At 34.0% G+C, this 20,037-nt stretch overlaps 1 protein-coding gene across 1 annotated transcript; it reads right to left on the bottom strand.

The window, feature by feature from the left end:
• Positions 1-3,559: 3,559 nt before the first annotated feature.
• Positions 3,560-13,837, bottom strand: LOC145574886 (ADP-ribosylation factor GTPase-activating protein AGD5-like). Its single transcript, XM_081632762.1, has 11 exons — positions 13,567-13,837; positions 10,738-10,796; positions 10,540-10,630; positions 8,534-8,588; positions 8,354-8,444; positions 7,998-8,232; positions 5,884-6,097; positions 5,617-5,789; positions 4,389-4,634; positions 4,213-4,271; positions 3,560-4,093 (listed from the first exon to the last, which is right to left on the bottom strand). The coding sequence occupies exons 1-11, from the start codon at positions 13,615-13,617 to the stop codon at positions 3,934-3,936; spliced, it is 1,434 nt and encodes a 477-aa protein (XP_081488888.1). The 5' UTR covers positions 13,618-13,837; the 3' UTR covers positions 3,560-3,933.
• Positions 13,838-20,037: the final 6,200 nt, after the last annotated feature.

Raw genomic sequence — 20,037 nt, 5'->3', positions numbered from 1 at the left:
CTTATTTTTCACTTGTCTTGTGGACCCCACATAGTTACTATTCATCTTTAAAAATTCTCATTTTATGAGCAATTATCATTTTGTTTATGAGCATTTTTGCTTTTGCTCATTGATGTAAGTTATTTTTGTTTTAATTTCACCTAAAGTTTTGCTCATGAGCATTTTTTTGCTCATTGTTGGAATTGCTCTTAATGCAGAAGATTATATCAAATTACCCATAATTTCATCATATATTTCTAAATTTAATATACTCTGTACTAAATTATATTTGTCATTATCTTTTATTGTAATTTAGTCCGTAAGTATTATTGGGGCTATAAGATCACAACTACCATTGAAAGAATGACAAATATATTTTGAAAAATGAATACCGTTGTGACTTAGATAGAATTTATTGATCAATGCCAAAAGTCACTAGCTTGTGATCAAATTAAAGGAAAGAAATTACGATACATAGAGATAGGGGAAGTATAAATATTGAGTTTGGCAGATGTTTAAATGAGTCTAGATTATAAGACGAGGCAAGAGATTGGAGCTAAGAGGAACGAATGAACAAAGCGCCAACTTTGATGCATGATTATATTCGTGTGCCGAAATGTCATAACAATGCAACTTCTACCATAACAAACTAACAAGTAACAATCCCGTAGGAAGGTAGACAAGTTCTAAAAAGATAAGTTAAAAATGAATACTGAATCAATGATTCTAATCAAGTCTAATAACTAGGGGTGAGCAAATCGGGTACCCGGTCAAATTTTTTGGAACCGAACCCGGAATTGGTTGGTATCGGGTCCTAAAATTCAGAATTGGAAATGGAACCACTTCAACCGGGTCCTAAACTTTAGGAATTGGAACCGTCAGGTATCGGGTCCGGTTGCGGGTACCCACTTTGACCACTTATGTACGTAATTATCAAATTTAATACAAATTTAATACTTATTTTGATCCATTTTCATTTTTAGCATTTAATATATACATATATTTATATATGCATGATTGCATGAAGCTATTTTATTTAGGTTAGATATTAATAATATATTTTTTTATTTTACTAACTAAATACATTTAACATATATTTTTTTAAGAAAAAAGTATATTTAGTTTAATATATATTGGGTAACTGGGTAACCAACTGGTTCCAGATCCAAAAATTGGAATTGGAATCGGAGCCGGTTGCAATCGGTTTCTAAATTTATTACCCGGAATTGGAACCACCGGGTCCAATTCCAGATCCGGAACTGCCGGTTCCTAACCGGTTCCAATTCCAATTAAGTTAAGATAAATTTAGATAAGATATGTTCATTTGTCTAGGACTAATAACATTAGTAAAATTCAAATAAAGAAAACACTACCTAATACAAAGTAATAAAGTATATACATCAACTCTTTGGTGCAGCAGGTCATACCATGCAACAGGGTTTACCCGAGTTTTTTTGTTAAGGGTTACCTGAGTTTTTCAGTCAGGGGTTACTTGAGTTTTTCAGTCAGGGATTACTCAGCTCGAGGGGTTCACTCGATTAAGGGTTACTCAATTAGGGGTTACTCGAGTTTCTCAGTCAGGGGTTATTCAAATTTCTTGGTTAGGCCGCATACAACAAATTGTAACTCGAGTAACCGCTGACCGAGAAACTCGAGTAACCCCTGACCGAGAAACTCAAGTAACCTCGGAAAACTCAAGTAACCCTTAACCGAGAAACTCAAGTAACCCCTTACCGAGAAACTCAAATAACCCCTGCCGCACGGTACAACAGGCCGCATGTAAAAATTTACGAAGTATATATCATATATAAATCTTATCCTTAAAAAAGAGTTGTAACTTGTGAAAGATGTTGGTTCGATAAATTTTCATCCTAAAAAAACTGATATAAATAGGTGAAAGGTAGTTAAGGCACAATTTTTTTCTACTTTTCTTCTTGTCATCTTTCCATGCTATTCTTGATATGGTTTGATTTGATTAGATTAATTGATCCTTATCCAATATTAGCTCTTAGAATGACCTAGATGTTTATTATATTGTCGAATAAAATCTGTACGAATTTGTGTACATTTCTTTGAATACTTTGACTAAGGTCTTCCATTTTGCTTTGAGTTGCGCGATTACTATGAATTTAGTCAGCTGGCTGTCATTTAGCATTTGATAATTCTATTTATTGTCTTCATTAGTTTGGATTTATTATGATTAATAATTTGTCATCTATGATTTTTGTATTAAAGATTTAAAGTGCTTATTTTACTGAAATTTTATACTGACGAACTTTGGAACGGCTACATATATATATATGTATGTATATAGTCGACCGTTGAACTTGTACCCTGCTCATGTGCCATGTGAGTGAGTAATTTTATTAATGCTCTTACATTCTGATGTGGGTCCAAATGTTACTTCTAAAATTAATAGCTATCCTAGTATCCTACATGTATATCCGTATTAGTTTTGAGTTGTTTGAAGAAAAGTTGTCCTTTTTGTTTTTGTGATCGAGAATTAACAATAATAAGGAGCTACAAAGTTTAATGGATGGTCATGGTGTTGAGGAGAGAAAATAAGATATCAAAGAGGTGTGAAGGAAGTTTTTGACTAAGGTCTTCTAGGTGTAGTATTGGTGAGGGCAGTCGGACTCCGGTTAAGGATTGATGGGATTATCTAACTCATTTAAACAAAGAGATTCAACAATTATTGGAAAATTACCTCCCATTTCTAATATATAAGTCAACTCTTGAGAAGTTTGATAAACAACACAACTAAAATATGTACACTTTTAAAATAGTTATTGTACATATTTTTTTGAAATTTGAAACACGAATTACATGTATCTAAATCTAGTTTACCGATGAACGAGGGACAATGTGACACTTGGAGGATCTAAAATTATCTAAATTTAGAGCAAACATTAACAAGCATGGTCCAAACATTTTGATGTAACCTTCAAGTTCTAACTGTTTCATATACCATAAGAAAAGTTTGGTCCAAACATTGTGATGCAAACCATAAGAAAAATAATGGAAGAGATTTATGTATGGCTAATAGAGATACCTTGCATAGCTAAAATGCTAGTCACTTCAACCTTTTTTGACGTTATGTTATCAGTCTTCTATCATCATTATATTACAAGTATTATTCTATATTATTATGTCACTCTTTTTACTCTACAGCTCTACTTAGTGCAGGATTAACTGAATTGCGTATATATGTCAATTGAGTCCTTACTACTAGTCTACTGCCTAACAGTGAATTTGTACCGGTTTTTTTAACTAACTTTTGAATTATACAAATTTTATGACACAAAATATAAAGATATAAAATGATGCTGTCAAGACTTGTGTATCTACCAAAGACTTCAAATTGGTGGACGGTAGCTATTCGATGATTGCTATGGTGTAATTGGAGAAGTTATCTTCTCGTAATTGTACATGGCTTTAGTAGCTCATCACTTAATCAGATATTATTAGGTTTTTCTACGCGTCTTTAGCATGAAAAAAAAATACTTCGTACTACATAACCTTTGAAGATTGATGGAATAAGTAAAAAAATAAATAAATAAATAAAGGACTAATAAGTATATAGAGATGAAAATATAAGATGACACTCGGTATAAAATCCAAGACGAAAATGGACAGTAACGGTGAAATCTACAGATAATAAAAATGAATCATAAGAAATTCAGAATCATCGATTGTATAGGAGGATTCCAGAGAAGCTAAATCACAAGGTACAAATGGTTTGGTCTGTCAAAATTCATCCATATTTGACCCACCAAAAAAAATTACATTTCAAGCACAAATCATACAAAAGAGCCATACCAAACAGTTTAAATATGCCCTACGTATAGTTTTTACAGAAACCAATAGAGGATATTGCTCTCGAACTTGCATCTCCCTGCGACTTTTCTGGTCCTAATTAGGACGACTTGAACAGAAAACTCTTCCAAGGGTAACTCATCGCTTTGAAAACAACCCTTGGGTTAGTGACGAAAAGTCATAATCATTTGTCTTTTGCATTGAAGTCCCTGTTGAAACTGCAGATGCTGCAGAACTTTTACTCGTTTCAACAGCAGCTGCACCATTGACAGGCATAGCTTGACCCATAGAATAGAAACTGCAAGCAAGAAAAAGCAGCAGAATATAAAAAGAAAGATGATAAAAGCCATCATTAAAGATTAAATTTTAAGGTTGGACTTCTCTGTATGGACAAGCTAATAAGCTTCTTATACTTACCCCATTGCTGGGAAAGAGGAAGGATTTCCTGTCGGGTGCATTGATGGAGGGTTCCCAACCTGCTTAACAAAAAAAAAAAAAAAAATCATTATTAAGTCCTCTCTACCAAATCAAAAAATGATAGCAAAAAAAAAAAAAAAAAAAAAAAAAATCCAGGTACTACAAGGAATTTTAACCTGAACTGATTTTGGCAGTTCATTCTGACCAGCTGATGGCATAGTTAACCCAGGAATTTGATACCCAAGACCTGGCCAGCTTTGAGTCGGTATATTGGTGCCATTTAATCCAGGTTGATGCATATTGACGTTTGATTTTGAAGCCCCATTAGCTGCTTGAGCAGCTGCAGCCATAAGAAGACTCTGCTGCTGTGCTAGCATTGCTATTTGCTGTTGATGAAGAGCAAATGGTGATACCATGTTTGACTGCATGTCAACCATATAAAAACATTATTACAGAATTTAGATTGAAGCATCAACATAGAAAATAAATATATATAGTGGAGCATCAGAAACATTTTGAGTAGCTACAATGAGTCACTGGCTAACTGCTAAAAATAGAGCTCAGCCAAGAGGCCCAAGATTACACAAAGTTCATGAAAACAAGCCCCAGGAAAAGTGAGATGAACACAGCTAAAAAAAAAAAAAAAAACCTTCCCACATGAAATCTTTTCCAACAAAACAGAGAACGAAAAGGGAAAATAAGACTACCACACCACTCCAAGAAAAATGAAAATATGAAGCAAGGGAATCAATGTGAATATCACTTTGGAGAGAAATATCTTATTGGCTATCGGAAAAAGAACAGCAACCTAGTTTAGGTGAGGCTACTTATGTTCCCCACATGTAATCATATGTGCTCTTCTGCCCTTGCATTCTTTCTCTTTAGCACTTAGCTTTAGTCTAATTTAGGTTGAACTGGGCCCAGCCCTATGAGGAAGATGTTCTTGCACTTGGAAAAGAAGGATGAACAAAGATTAGCTTGCCAATGTGTGGAGGATGGTCAACTGGCAATTGGGTGATACACTTGGAAAGAAAGAAACCAATAGATTTGTATGGGTATAGCTTATCCTCATCAGAATAGATGAAGGAAAATTTTAGCTTCCGTGCAATTTGCATTTCTAAGATTTTGTAAATAAATTATTTCTTGAAAGCTAAAGGTCTAGAGTTTGCATTGCCCTCCTTTTGAATTTGGGCGACACTCTCTACTTCCTATAAAAAGACTAAATCTACTGCACTTTCAGAGTACTCCTGAATAAAACATATGTAGTACATAATTCTTCATAGACATTAAAAAAAAAAAAAAAAGGGTACTCCGTATAAAAGTTTGTATATACTGTTATGCAAGACGAAATAAATACATAATTATCAATGGCAAGTGAAAAGATGTTAATGATAAGGTGCAAACCTTCTCAAAAAGGCTCATAATATCTGATTTTGCATCTTTCTGAGGTTGCTGCATAACTGGAGTAGTGGATGCTGAAGAATCACCAAATAAATCTTCAAATTCAGAAGATTTCTTGCCAGTGTCAACATCCTTCTTCACTTCAGCTTTCTCAGAAGTTGACGTTTGCCCAGCAGCTGCAGACATTAAAATTTGAATACATTTCACAAATCCAACAACAAAATCATTGAACTTAACACACATATTAGACAATACAAACTGTTTACATACATTGGAATCCTGCCCAGCCATTATCATCATTATTGGCACTTTCAGGAGGGCTTTCACAGGGATCATCCATAGAAAGCATGTTGAAAAGATCAGTAGCAAAATCAACTTTAGGAGGGGGGGCTGAAGCTGTGTTAGCTGCCTGCTCTACTTCTGGTTCTTGAACAGTTGCTTCAGGTTTCTGTATCTCATGTTGAGGCTGATGAACTGGAGCAGACTGTTAGAAAAACAAACAAGATTAAGGAAAAGAACAGAAGCCAGAGAACCAAAGGAAAATATTATGCAGGATATCAAACTAGAACCTATTGTCAGATGCAGAACAATCCATCCAATGATTTATATAAAGACCATGAAACCCAATAATAAGTAGAACAACTAATAACTGAAATTTAGAATATTACAAACACAAATGTAATATTTTCAGCTTTATGCAGTGAATATCACATAAGAACATCAATTCAAGGAAATGTTTTTACACTTAATAGCCTAGCAGCAGGTTCTTCACATGCTGATCATGCCTCCAGCATTACAAAATTGTATTTTATTTAATTCTATCCTTATAATGATCTCAACAGTCATATCTAACTATAGCAATGTAACATCTTGAATACCCAATCCCAGAATTAAATCTCATACACTGCCAAAATGGCCACAAAATCCAACTTATAAAGCCCTCTAAAGAGTTGGTCTAAATTTTTTTAAGAAGAATGATCAGATAAAGCTATAATACCCTCACGTATGAGAAAAAAAAGCTATATATGTGCACACTGTTCCCAGAAGAAACAACTCTTTGGTCCATATTGGATGATCATAACAGACGCTAAACAATGATTATTTATAAAATGACTTTTTCTAAGAAGCAGCCATAGGGAAGGGTATAATTACAATTGCACAATTAATCGGTTAGGAATCTTAAAAGAAACAACAATTTTAAGAGGGGAAGGAATTACGAAGTCTAAAATAGAGGACTATAGGAAGAGAATGGATTATGAGAAGAATTAAGAAGTTTATTTTGAGCTTTACATAGCTTTGGGAGTCGTCAAGTCTCTTGAATACTTGACATTTATCTTCAATTTACTTTAACTTAAAATTTTATCAATTATAGCATCATTCTTAAATTTTTGCTCTAATTAAGTAATTATGCTAATTAAAATAAAGTTCTCAGCACTTCTCATGATCCATCATCTTCCTAGCCTCCTCTATTTATAGACTTCCCGATTCCTCTTTCCCTCCTTAACTTATTTCTGCATTTTTCTCAAGCGTTCTAACTGATTTGTTGAGCAGTTTATAGTCATACCCCTCCCTACAGCTGGTTCAATAAACTTTTTCCACCAGTTAAGGTAAGCTTTCTTCTTAAGCACACAATTACTAGCAGTTTATCAGAAACAACATAGTGTGTCAACAACAACTTGAAACAAGGGCCAAAAGCAAAATACCTGACAAAACAAGTGATATATTGGGTAGTAATTCTAAAGAAAAAGGTAGCCAACAAAAAAAGAAATTCATCTTAATATCTATTCTTCCCACTGGAAGATCAGAGTGTCAACAAACATTTCATAAGAGATTCACTACCTTACCTGTTTTTTCTTTGAAACCTAAGAGATTCACTATCTAACACTTAAGCCATGATTTCGTCTTATTTTTTGTTTGTGTGTCTGTCTGTGTGTGTGTGTGTGGGGGGGGGGGGGGGGGGGGGGGGGGCACAGGAAGTACTTGTGTGCTTAGAAATAATGTTGCTTCTTCAAGCCTGACTATACAAAGCAAGTCTCTCAAGAGAAACTCATATTTTATGAAGATTACACATAAGCATTTCCTAGCCTAACTATAATTAATGAAGATATAGACAGAAGCATTTCCTAGAAAAACTACAGCAAGAAGCAAAATCATATGAAATCTGGGAATAAAAAAGGTTCAATAAAGTATGCCAAATAAGAAGACTATAGAGGAAATGATTTATAAGAATTATTTAATCAACAACTGCCATCCAGTCGTCATATATATCAAGATTTGGAAAAGGCAAAATACCCAAATCAAAATTGTACAAAAGGCAAAATACCCAAATCAAAATTGAACCAGTGCATCATAATCTGATGTTCAATCAGCAGGAACAAACTTACATGCTCAACTCCTTTTGGAGGGGATGGGATACTTATTCTCCCTGCTACTCTGGTCTCCCTAGTACTAGGCAGAACAGTGATTTTCCTCTCCTCGGTCACATTAACAGGTTTATTAGCATTTACATGCCCATTCCTTTCCTCCACTCTTGATTGATGTGAAGGCATGTATTTTTCCCCTCCACTATACGGTGATCCATGACTAGCATCTTTTGGAACCCATCTCTTCTCTTCATACCTGTATATTGCCATAGCCAATGACTTAACCCTCAATGTGAAGATTTAAAGGAAAACTGTCGATTAAAGAAAATCCAAATCAAGAATATTAAGCAAAGTGTTCTGGTACTCAAAATACATACTTTGCACGGATGAAGTTCTCAATTCCAACTCTATCATAATTGGGAGGCAATTCAGCTTCCCAGTAACTATTTGCTCTTTCATTTCCCATGGCTGTGTACACAAGGAGAGAGGTGAGTAATTCAAGTGAAGCAAAAGTCCACAAGAAAGAGTTCAACTTTCAAAGTACAATGGACACTAACACTGAATGAATGCAATCTGTTCCGGAAGCCATGTGTCGAGTGTTGCTGATCTCACCTGCAGAATGTTCGCAAAATTAACAATGTCATTTTCAGAGGATATGTCTATCATGCGATAGATCAAAAGCTAAGGACAGGTCACAACTCACAACGAGGCATAAAAGATTGTTGGATAATTGAAAGCACTTCATTCAGTTCATTGTACAACCATAGCAAAAGAAGAAAGAAAGGACCTTCACATGAGAATTTAAAGAGCCTAATCTATGGAATACTAAATTTTCAGCAAATAAGTGACACTTGGGAATAACGTCGTCACCACATCCAGCTCAAGGCTTTGAAGCTACTATTGTCTTTAATCTCCACAAAACAGAAAAATGAAGGGTTGTTGACTTGTTGATCTAAGTAGAACAAATTTAATAATAAAGACAAAACAATCATCATACACACGTTTGAAAATTGCAAGGTGAACAAAATTTACATTAAAGGACACACACTCAACTATTTTAGGATACCTCCCTAATACATGAAGATTGTAGACACACTCTTTATTTTTGCTGAGCTCTCACTAGTCAGCTTTGTACCTAGCTCCAACTCTCACTTACACTTTGCCACACATTCACTTATCTACTCTAATTTATGTGTACCCAGCTCATCTATAACATACCACTCCACAAATAGCTCACACTATGTAACATCTATGCAAAACTCACGTCAGCTAATGTGCTACATGATTCCAGTAATGGCAGTGCTAAACTCACAGTTTTCTTGTGCACTACAAATTATTCTAGCTGCTTTCTTTTGTGTGTGCTGACTTTTCTTCGGACACATATCTAGGCAGTGAATCCCTACAACTAAAAATCAAATAATGCCCACTATCTTGAACATTATAGTATTTCGGTACAAATATAAGTACTTTTGTCTAGATCTTTCTTATACTTTATTCCAAAGTTAGTTATACGAAGTAATTCCCAACAAGAGTAAGCATCATATTGATCTGAGTAACATAGTCCCTCTTGCACGCTAAAACTGGCATAGTTTACCCAAAAAAAAAAAGCGCTCCAAACTGACCCATTTTTTCCCTAGCACGATGAACTACCATGAACCGTCTTATGGTGTAATATTAAGGTGATCCCGCCTCCCAAATAAAATGACACTTATTGTAAATAACAAAGATAGCTCCATATAGTCTCTGAATGTAACCTAAAACTAATAGCAATTTATTTAGGCTGTAGTTCAAGCAGAAGACTAACATCACATGCTGTACCATTGATTAAATAAAAATAAATAAAATTAAATTAAATAGTAATCCTTCCGTCCAGAATTAATTGTTACGTAGTCTATCATCCAAAAAAAAGAAAGCCAGAATATCTTTGATGTTCAATAAAGAGGCAATTATTCTTTTTCTCCCTCATGCTTTTATTTACTTCTTCTCTAGATAATAATAAATCCATGATAGCAGGAAGAAATAGATAATAACAGGCATCTAGCAGTAGATGATGTCAGCTCTTCTTTTGCAGATTTATAATCAATAATAACCTATGATCAAATTCTTTTTGGAATACCCTACTCCAACGTTAAAAGTCAACTTCATACCGCTTCCTATAAAGAGAGCTGTCCTAAACCAGAAAAGGAGCACAAGTGCCCAAACACCATCATTTGATATGAACAGTTCTTGAAAGTTGTTAATTTAGTCAAACATTAGATTCCAAAATCACCATCCTAGTGGCAATTGCCATCAGAAACTAAAAAGAATTGGCCTAAAAAGATAAGGGGGAAAAAAGCTATACCAATAACAAATTCCCCAGCCATCAAATGTCTATTTATTTTAACATTCACAAGGCCTTAATTCTACTTCTGGAGGAAACAAATCATAAACATAAAGCAATACAAGATTACACATAATACGTAGTAGTATTTGATTGGAAACAAATATAGACAGCAACAGCTTTGGAATTAACATACAAATCCACGTGTAACAGAGCCAACTGACAATGAATACTAGGACATACCTTCGAAATATGCACCCCCAGACTTCTGTGGATTCCAGAACACTGCATGCATATGAAGATGCCCAAATTTACACTTGCCCATCTTGGACCTCTGTGTGTCGGCAATAATACATTTAGTGATACAGATAAACAGAAATGCCATCCACCAAAATAAACTAAACAATTACACATTTAAGCCTTATGTTTCCAGGGACCTACTTCGTTTTGCAGTCAGCACATTCCCTATTGTCAGGCAACTTCAGAAGCCCTTCCAAAACCTGTGCATATGGAAAAATAAAAAATTTGATAAAGGCTAGTGTCTAGTGAGAAAGTACATTCAATTATCAAAAGATACTTAATTAACAAAAAAAATTATTCAATAATTACACATTAAATTACTAAATAACTAAAGAATAGGCCTACTTTACTAAGAAGTCTGTCATGATAAGTATGGAAAGTTGGACCTAGTGCAAAGATCAATCTAAGGCCCATATTCCAATTTCAACATCCTCGTTTGGATACTGAAGAAGCCTTTCACTAGAAAACTCCAAGATGCCTATTTTATCTAGCTTATCATTTTACCAAGGACACTTGTATTAACAGAAGGAGGGATTAGCAATCTTCTACAAAAACCTGTAGAGCTTAATCTAGCTCGGAAATGGTTATATAACTAATTCTCTAGGATCTAAGAACATGGGATTATGGGAATTATGCATCTGCAAGTGCAACTTCTCACGTGAAGGCCCTTAGCCAAAGTCACTTTGCTTGTGAATTTTTTCCCAATGGAAGCTAAGTAGAAGAGCATTTACACAAACAGGGAATACCTGGACTGATGAACAGCCTTCACCATCACCCCAATCAATTGCATACCATTACAGTTGGAAGGCCAACATTAGAACCACCTACCCTGCAGACCACCAAACCCAACAATAACACCATCATTCGAAAGTCGGTAACTCAGCTCTAGCCACCTTTCCCTCAACACATGCATGGGTCTGCCAAATCTATCAAATTCCACTACAATCCAGATGTGAGATACCACTATACCAGGCCTTGGGCTTCAAAGCCATGTCATGTCAAACCAAGATATCATGTCACAATCCTCAAATATAGACAGAAGGAATACATCTTTAAGAAGGAATAGCCAGAATGTGGCAAAAATGTTTGTTACAAAATGGAACCTTAACAGTAAGGGCATGGAAGGGAATCACAAAATTAGTAAAATATAATAAGATGATGCTTTTGGATAATGATGATATCCTTTGGGATTGGATGAATCCTGGAGCCACGGGGTCAAAACAGAATCAATATTTTGGGTGCAACTAGAATAATACTAGCAAAGTCACATTACTTAGAGAAAAAAGCTGTATCATAATTAGTGGCCAGCTAGCCAGCATAGTGTGAGCTACTAACCCCAAAGATTACAATTTCAAAAGTATTATAAACATAGGTTCCAAGTATGATTTGTAATAGGTACAATTCTAAGCCTAAAATGGCAAATAATAAGAAATTTTAGTATCAATTTCGCTCACTGCTAAGGCTATGTTCTCTTCACCTTATTTAAGGTGTTATGGTATCCGTCTTATAAGATCTAGTCTCGGTTGATCTGATTTTTTCTGGACTGGTTTGAATTTGTTTTCTTGTCTGAAAATGAATTTTTCTTGTCTGGTATGATATGGTCAACAAGAATAAGGTGAGGGAAACAAAGCCTAACCTCTTATCATATAACCAAAGAAACACCATACATCACTATGTAAAAGCTTAGATTCAAATATGCTAAAAAGTATAGTACCCTATGAAGTTACCAAAGGTCAATATACAACATAACTGGTATACTTCCACTGCAATATGTGCATAACCTAAGACACTGAGCTAATTATTATACACTTTAAAATTAGATCACTCTGTATTAAAGCACTAAACACAAATGATGAATTGGATCAATGACTGTAAAACATCCCCAATGACAGAGTTACAGAATTGGAGAGCATTTTATCTAATTTGTAAGTAAAAAGGGAGACAAGTTTGAATTAAAAAGGTGTGTCCATCTTCATCTACATAGCCTAAACTGACCCCCTAAGGAATCAGTTGACGTATAGTGAACAGTGACTAAATTTTCTTCTAATATAACTTATATAGAGTCACTTGGAATACAGTGACTAAACTTTCTTCTATATAACTTTAAGAGTCACCTAGAATACGGTAACTAAATAAAACACAATACGTAATGATCATTTTCACCTACTTTGTTGCAAAGTAGGAACCTAGTTTTTGCTCTTTCAATCAACTATATAATACCCTTCTATAATATAATTACATAAAATAACACGATAAATCCTTGATCGCGGTATTACAAACCTACACCTACACCTACATACATATACCACCCCCAACCTCACCATAAGATGTACCCTTGCAAGCAGCTTTAGGTAGATAGTAAAAGAATTGCTACCTTGTCAGACAAGAGTTATATAGACAGACCATCGATGTTCAACGGTTTATTAACTCGTCACTTATTTCCACACTGATACAATGAACGTAAGTCTCGCCTTCCATGACTAGCCCTAATAAACAGCTACCCACACTCAAAAGGCAGAATGGAACACAACTAGATGCTTAAACAACACCTATCTACCCAAGATGCAAACTTTACAAGCTCAATGATCATATCAATTCGAGATATTTCCGAAAAGCTTGGTTGAATTGCATAAACCCAGATCCAATCATCCAAATCATCAAAATGGGAACCAGGAATTATACAGGAATCTTCCCAAAAATTACCAACCAAATAAGAAATAAAATACAGGACCCACAAACCCAAATAACACAAAATTCCCCAGAAAACCCAACAAATTCCAACCAAAATCATCTAATAATCATAATTAAAACTTTTCAACCATTTCCTCGAATTCCCACTTGTACAAAATCAAGATCAAACCAAAGAAACCCAAATCAAAATAAAACATGGGTAATCAAGAAATCAAACTTAGGGATCGAATTTCAAATGAAAAAAAAGCAAACAAATCGAGAGGAGAGAGAGAAAGGGACCTTGCGATGCCTGGCGTTGAGCTCCTTGGTGACGTGGGCTTTCTCGTTCATTTTTGATGAATTATTGAATATGATGATGATAAAATTGAGAAGAAGAAGAAGAAACAGATGATTGGGTAATTGAATTGGGAAAAATCTCTCTCCTCCTGTTCTTCTGTCTTCCTCTCTATCTGGGTTAAGCAAAGGCTGGCAATTAGAGAGATTGTGGTCTGACTTGGTTAATCAAATCAACAAACCTTCTCACTAAAGAAATTCATATATTTATGGAAATTAATATTGATTTTTTTATTTTTGATTTATGAATTATATGATTGATGACTTATAGTGATGTCTTGTCCTTTGGGGTATTGGTTTTAATCTACAACTGGCTTTTGGCCCGGACGATATTCCTTGTTAGTCGTTACAATGTTAATTGAGTTGGAAATACAGTAGTTTCACATTATAACAACAACAAATTTAAGCAATTGTTTTTTTTTTTTCAAAGAAAAAGTCTAAAGAGATATTTCGTATATGGTTACTATAGAAAAATAATATGTAATACACGTAAGGGAAAATAATGGCAAAATATTACTTGTAGTATAAAGTAATTATTGCTAAATAATAAGGTAACTATTTTTTTTAGGGAGATTGATCGAATAGATACAGTAATAAATAATAAGACGTTAATGTTTTGAATAAGAGGTTGTATAGACTTGTCATGTCATTACTTATATAACGTCAAACCACGATGGAGGAAGGATGTTATGTGGCATTAACATGCTATATTTTTTAGTTTTAATAATATTTCAGATTGTCTCAGAAATGAGAATATTGCCGAAATGCCAATCATTTTTTTTACGACTTATAGTGGTGTCTTGACCTTTGAGGTCTTGCTTTAATCTATAATTGGCTTTTGGCTTGAATGATGTTTCTAGTTGTTACAATATTAATTGAATTGGAAATATAGTAGTTTTATATTAGAACATCGGCAAATTCAAGCAATCACATTAATCAAGGTTCAAAGAAAATTTTCGTATATGGTTACCGTAGAAAAATAACGAGTACTACATATAACGGAAAATAAAAAAATAAAAAAAATAAAAAAAATAAAAAAATTGAAACCACAAAATATTAGTACTTCATATAAGGTAATTATTACTAGAGAGATTGAATATAACCACAATAATAAATAGTATAGAGTAGTAAGCTATTAATATTTTTAACAAGAGGTTTTATAGACTTGACATATCATTACTCATAAATTAGTATTTGGGTCTGGACAATGCCCCGCATCATCGCAGATAGCTAACTATTAATATACATACATTTAATCTATGAATCAATTATCAAATCTTGTAATTGAACTTGGTATTTATATTATCATTCACTAAACATTAATACAATGTGGTGATCATAAAAGATCATTAAGTATGACATAGCTTATAAACTAGTATTTGGGCCCAGGCAATGCCTCGGGTCATCGCACATAGCTAACTATTAATATACATACATTTAATCTATGAATCAATTATCAAATCTTGTAATTGAACTTGGTATTTATATTATCATTCACTAAACATTAATACAATGTGGTGATCATAAAAGATCATTAAGTATGACATAGCTTATAAACTAATATTTGGGCCCAGGCAATGCCCTGGGTCATCGCACATAGCTAACTATTAATATACATACATTTAATCTATGAATCAATTATCAAATCTTGTAATTAAACTTGGTATTTATATTATCTTTTACTAAACATTAATATATTGTGGTGATCATAAAAGATCATTAAGTATGACATAGCTTGGTGGTAAGACATTGAGTGTGTTAAATTAGAGGTCATATGTTCAAATCTTGTATGCGTATTTGAGGAAAGTGACACGTGTCACTTATACTGATTTAGAAACGTCTGTTAATATATATTATAGATTATAGGAAAAATAGACTTTAATAATCCCAACTAAGGTTTATTTTTTAATAATTCTAACTATTAGGTCAGTTTTCCTCCAGCAGTCCCAAAAACCGATTACCTGCTAAAAGGGTAAGCTTTCTTTTTTTTTTTTTTTTTTTTTTTTTTTTTTTTAAATGCCATATGTCAGCACATAATTGGCTTGATTTAAAAAAAAAACAAAAAACAAAAGGAAAAAAAACAGAAATCGAATTTAGCCAACCCAGCCAACCGTCGTCGTTCCCAGCCACCCACAACCAATCGGAATCGGCTGACAACCTCCCTACCCTCCCGAAAATGGCCGGCCGGCCCTCCCTACCCTCGAAACACACACCCTCGATCGACCCCAACCCCCTAAACCACTCTCCTCCCTTCCAACCCCTTCACCGGAAAATCGATTCAAACAAAAACAAAAAACACCGCCCATTCCTCCGCCACCAAAAACGCCCCTTATCCCTTTCCCCACTCTCGAAATCGTCCGATTCAGTGGTGGGAGAAGGGAGGAGGGGCAGTTATAGTGGCGGATTCAAGTAGGGGGTTAGGTTTCGAGGGTTGTTGTAGGAAAGGTTGGTGGTTTTCGGGATTGGCGTAGGCTAGGTTGGTGGTTTCGGAGGTCGGGGGTGGGTTAGATGGGTGGTAGAGGGCTGGCCGGCTGGTTTTGGTGGTTGATGGGAGTGACCGGCTGGTTCCCGGTGTAGGTTAGGGTAGGCGCGCGGTGGCTGACTGTGCTGGGTTTTGGGTTTTGGGTTTTGGGTTTTGGGTTTTAGGTTTTTGTTTTTATTTTTATTTTTTTTCAAATTTTGGACCAATCACGTGTTGACACGTGTCATGGTACCTCTTATAACAGGTCGTTGACTTTGTGTTGACCGGTTGGGACTGTTGGAGGAAAACTCAGGGCATAGTTAGGATTATTAAAAAATAAACCTTAGTTGGGATTATTGTAGGTAAATCGCCCATAAATAGGATTATTAAAGTGTATTTTTTTCTAAATTATAATATCAAGTCATGGTGGGAGAAAGATGATATATGGCATTCACATGTTGTATCTTTGAGTTTTAAAAATATTTAGATAGTTAGGGAAATTAGAAATATTGTTGATTAATAAATGGTCCAATATATGATATCCATCTCAATTATTGTGTGATTGTAATGTACCGGTTTTTAGCTTTCAAAAAAAAAAAATGTATCGGTTTTCAAATTATAACGAGTGTTACAAATATGTACGGTAAAAATTATAAATGCGGTTTTTGTTTAAAAAGGTTGGGAAAAAATCCTAAAAGTATAACAATTAACAACAAATGAAGAGATAAAGTAGAAAGTGTAAATTACCGAGGAGCTAGGCCTCGAAAACAAAGGTAAAAACAAATTAAGTAGCAACAAAATGTGGGCAAGCACTCTTACAATGTTTTTATGAATAATTCTCTCTAATTCCGTAAGAGGAATTTACAGTATTTGACAAACAGTTGCGACCATGTTGCCCTAATGGAAGACCTCCCACGTATTTGCTTTTATTATTTGACAAAAATTGTTGATTAGATGAATGCAATCCCTTTGTAAGGCACCAAGCTTTGTAAATCAAAGATATCCACTTGATTATCCTAAGTGTTAGATTCAGTTCTATTTCTATATCCTTAAGAGCAAATTCCAAATACATTAGAGAAGGCATATTTATTATAAAATTTCATTGTGATTTTGAATAACTTTCCTTTCCCTACTGACCTTGGGGAGCATCAACTAGTGTTGCACCATTGGTATCCAAGGCGAAATATTATGGAAGGGGAGGCCTTTATTATATGCGGTTGTTATTAGCATGTTGTTTCTAAGAGCTCTTCAATCATTGACGCGACCAGATGTATCGTCAATTCGTGATTTCTCCAATTCCATATCCATCATAAAGCTAGCTAGGCTAAATAAAGTTGGCCAACTCTATCTGATGGTCATTAGATACATAAAGAAAAAAATAAATGAACAAGTATATACCAAAATTAACCATAACTTTTATAATATAATACCTTCACTTTTTTTTTTCTTTTCATCCAAAAATGTAAATTATTATACTACTTCCTTTTAATTACATTAGTTTTTTCAAAAAAATTACACTACAAAAGTAGTTCATTTGAATTACATTACATTATAATACTAGTTCATTAAAATAACATTAGTTTTCCCAAAAAATTTACATTACAATAGATGTTCTATTACATTAGCTCCCCAAAATAAACACTAATGTTCAATTTAAAATTACATTAATTATCCTTCATGATATTGGAAGTCATCTAACAACGGGTGGTTGAAGATTTTTTCCATGGTTGCGTCTTGTTTTTGAACATGTTATCAAATTCAGACGATTCAAACGAACATATAAAACTCTTCTCGCACACCACTTGAGGGTCCTTTCAATTTCCCAAGGTCCAAGTTAATCTTCATCCTACTTCCTCCTATAATTTCAGGTTGTTGTGGGCTAGGAGTCGGAGTTCCATGAATCCTTAAGTTCCAAGGTTCATTCGGGTCAAATGAATCCCTAACCTTTTGTTTTCCCTTAGCTGCTGCTGTCTTTTCAGCTTCTCTCTTCAAATAATCTCTCTCAACTTCATCCAATGCATTCAAGAAAGACTCGGTCCCAAACACTTCTTCATTTGAGGGTTCCTTTAATTTCTTTTGAATGAATTCTTCCACTGCTTTGAAAAGACGATTGTTTGGGAAGAGTTCTTTAGCATGCTTCAGTTTTTCAGCCATCTTAGACAAATACCCACCTAAAGTCTTAGCCAGATCAATAAATTCCTCCATGAAATGCTCCTAAAAAATGAACATAAGATATAGATAATGTGAACATTCAGTATTCTTTTATGAACATTAGAACAAATATTATCTATAATCATGTGATGAGATATTAAATGAACATATATAATAAATAAATAAATCAGCATGAGGTGTGTTTATATGAATATAATATGTTAAAGATAAGAACATAGAAACTATTATTATATGACATTATGAGATGTTTTTATATGAATATAATATGTCAAAGATATGAACATATAAACTATATATACTAAATGAACATGAGACGGTTTTATGAATGTAATATGTTAATGACATGAACATGCCAAAAAAATTCAGTATATAAATCAAGTTAATAAATTATGAACACAAGAAGAAACATTATGAATATATGATTTTAATATACCTTATCAGTTTTCTGGGGCACATTTTCTTGATGTTTTTCAGGTCTTTGGAGGATCCTAGGCAGCACAGTTCCTAATCCATAACCTTTGTTCTCTAATTTCATTCTTTCATAAACCATATCTTTGTTCCAAATAGAAATGAGAGGTGGAGTTCTTGGTGGTGAAATATTTTTTCTTTGCACCCGATCAAAGTAAAACAACTAAACATACATAAGAATAATTCTTATAAGGAACAATCAATAAAAAAATATGAAAAACTTAAATGATCATATAAACATGAGTAATAAAGTTATGAACAAACTATATATATAAATGAACAACAAGCATACTATTTTGAACAAAAGTAAAAAAATTATAAACAAATTATATATAAATGAACAACAATAATAAATTTATGAACAAATAGGCATACCATTATGAAAGGCAGTGGACCCTTATAAAACCCTTTTGTGTTGTTTTTCCAATCAGAGCTTGTATCTATCAAGCTATCAAGTACGTACTTGCACCAATTAAATTCCTTAATTTCATAACAATCACGAAATGAATATAGGAACTTGTAATGACAATGGATGCTTTGGCTGCATTTCATCAAACAGTTCACAGCTAGCACAATGAAATCAATGACAAATATTTCATTTGCTTCACCCATGTTCTTTTCAATAGGCACAATTTTTGTAGCCGTCTTCTTCCTAATTTTTTTCTCCTTTTCTTCTTCCTCTTCCTCAGGTTCATACTTTCCCAAAATCAGGTGTGTTTTGGGGCTTCCAGAAGTAATGCAATAAGCTTTTCGCCATCTAGTTAAAAGACTTTCTTCCTCTTCTTCATCATTAGATTCAGCTACTTCTTCAACTTCTTTTACAATCTTGTCCCCTCTTGGGATTCCATACACTACTTCTACATCCTCTTCACAAATCTCAATAGATTTGTTGTAAGGTAGATACAATGTGCAACTGTTTTCTTCAAAGCTCTTCACAAGCCATGCACAAAATTTTTGGTCATTTTGAGGGAGGTTAAGATTAAGTATATATCCAAATCCCATTTGAATAACAAGTTCTTTTTGAGGTGGGCTCAAATGTTTTACAAACCTCATGAATTTCAAATGCCCAACCCTAACTCCTAACCTATCTTCATCATCCAAAATAGCATCCTTATTATCATCAAGATTCATCACTTCTTCATAATTGTAATCTGTTTTTGTTTCTCTCTTTCTTTTATTTTCAATTTTCTTCTTTTTCTCAACTTTTTCCTTATTCAACACCTTAACCTTCTTTGGATTTCCTACTGATTTCTTTGAACTTTCTCCTTCAATTCTTTCTCTCTTCTCCTTCTTTGGATTTCCTACTGATTTCTCTT

This window comes from Chenopodium album, chromosome 13, assembly GCF_948465745.1.
Source record: "Chenopodium album chromosome 13, dcCheAlbu1.1, whole genome shotgun sequence".
Lineage (NCBI taxonomy): Eukaryota > Viridiplantae > Streptophyta > Magnoliopsida > Caryophyllales > Amaranthaceae > Chenopodium > Chenopodium album.
Note: the sequence above shows the minus strand (reverse complement) of the source record. Positions and strands in the feature narration are given on the sequence as shown.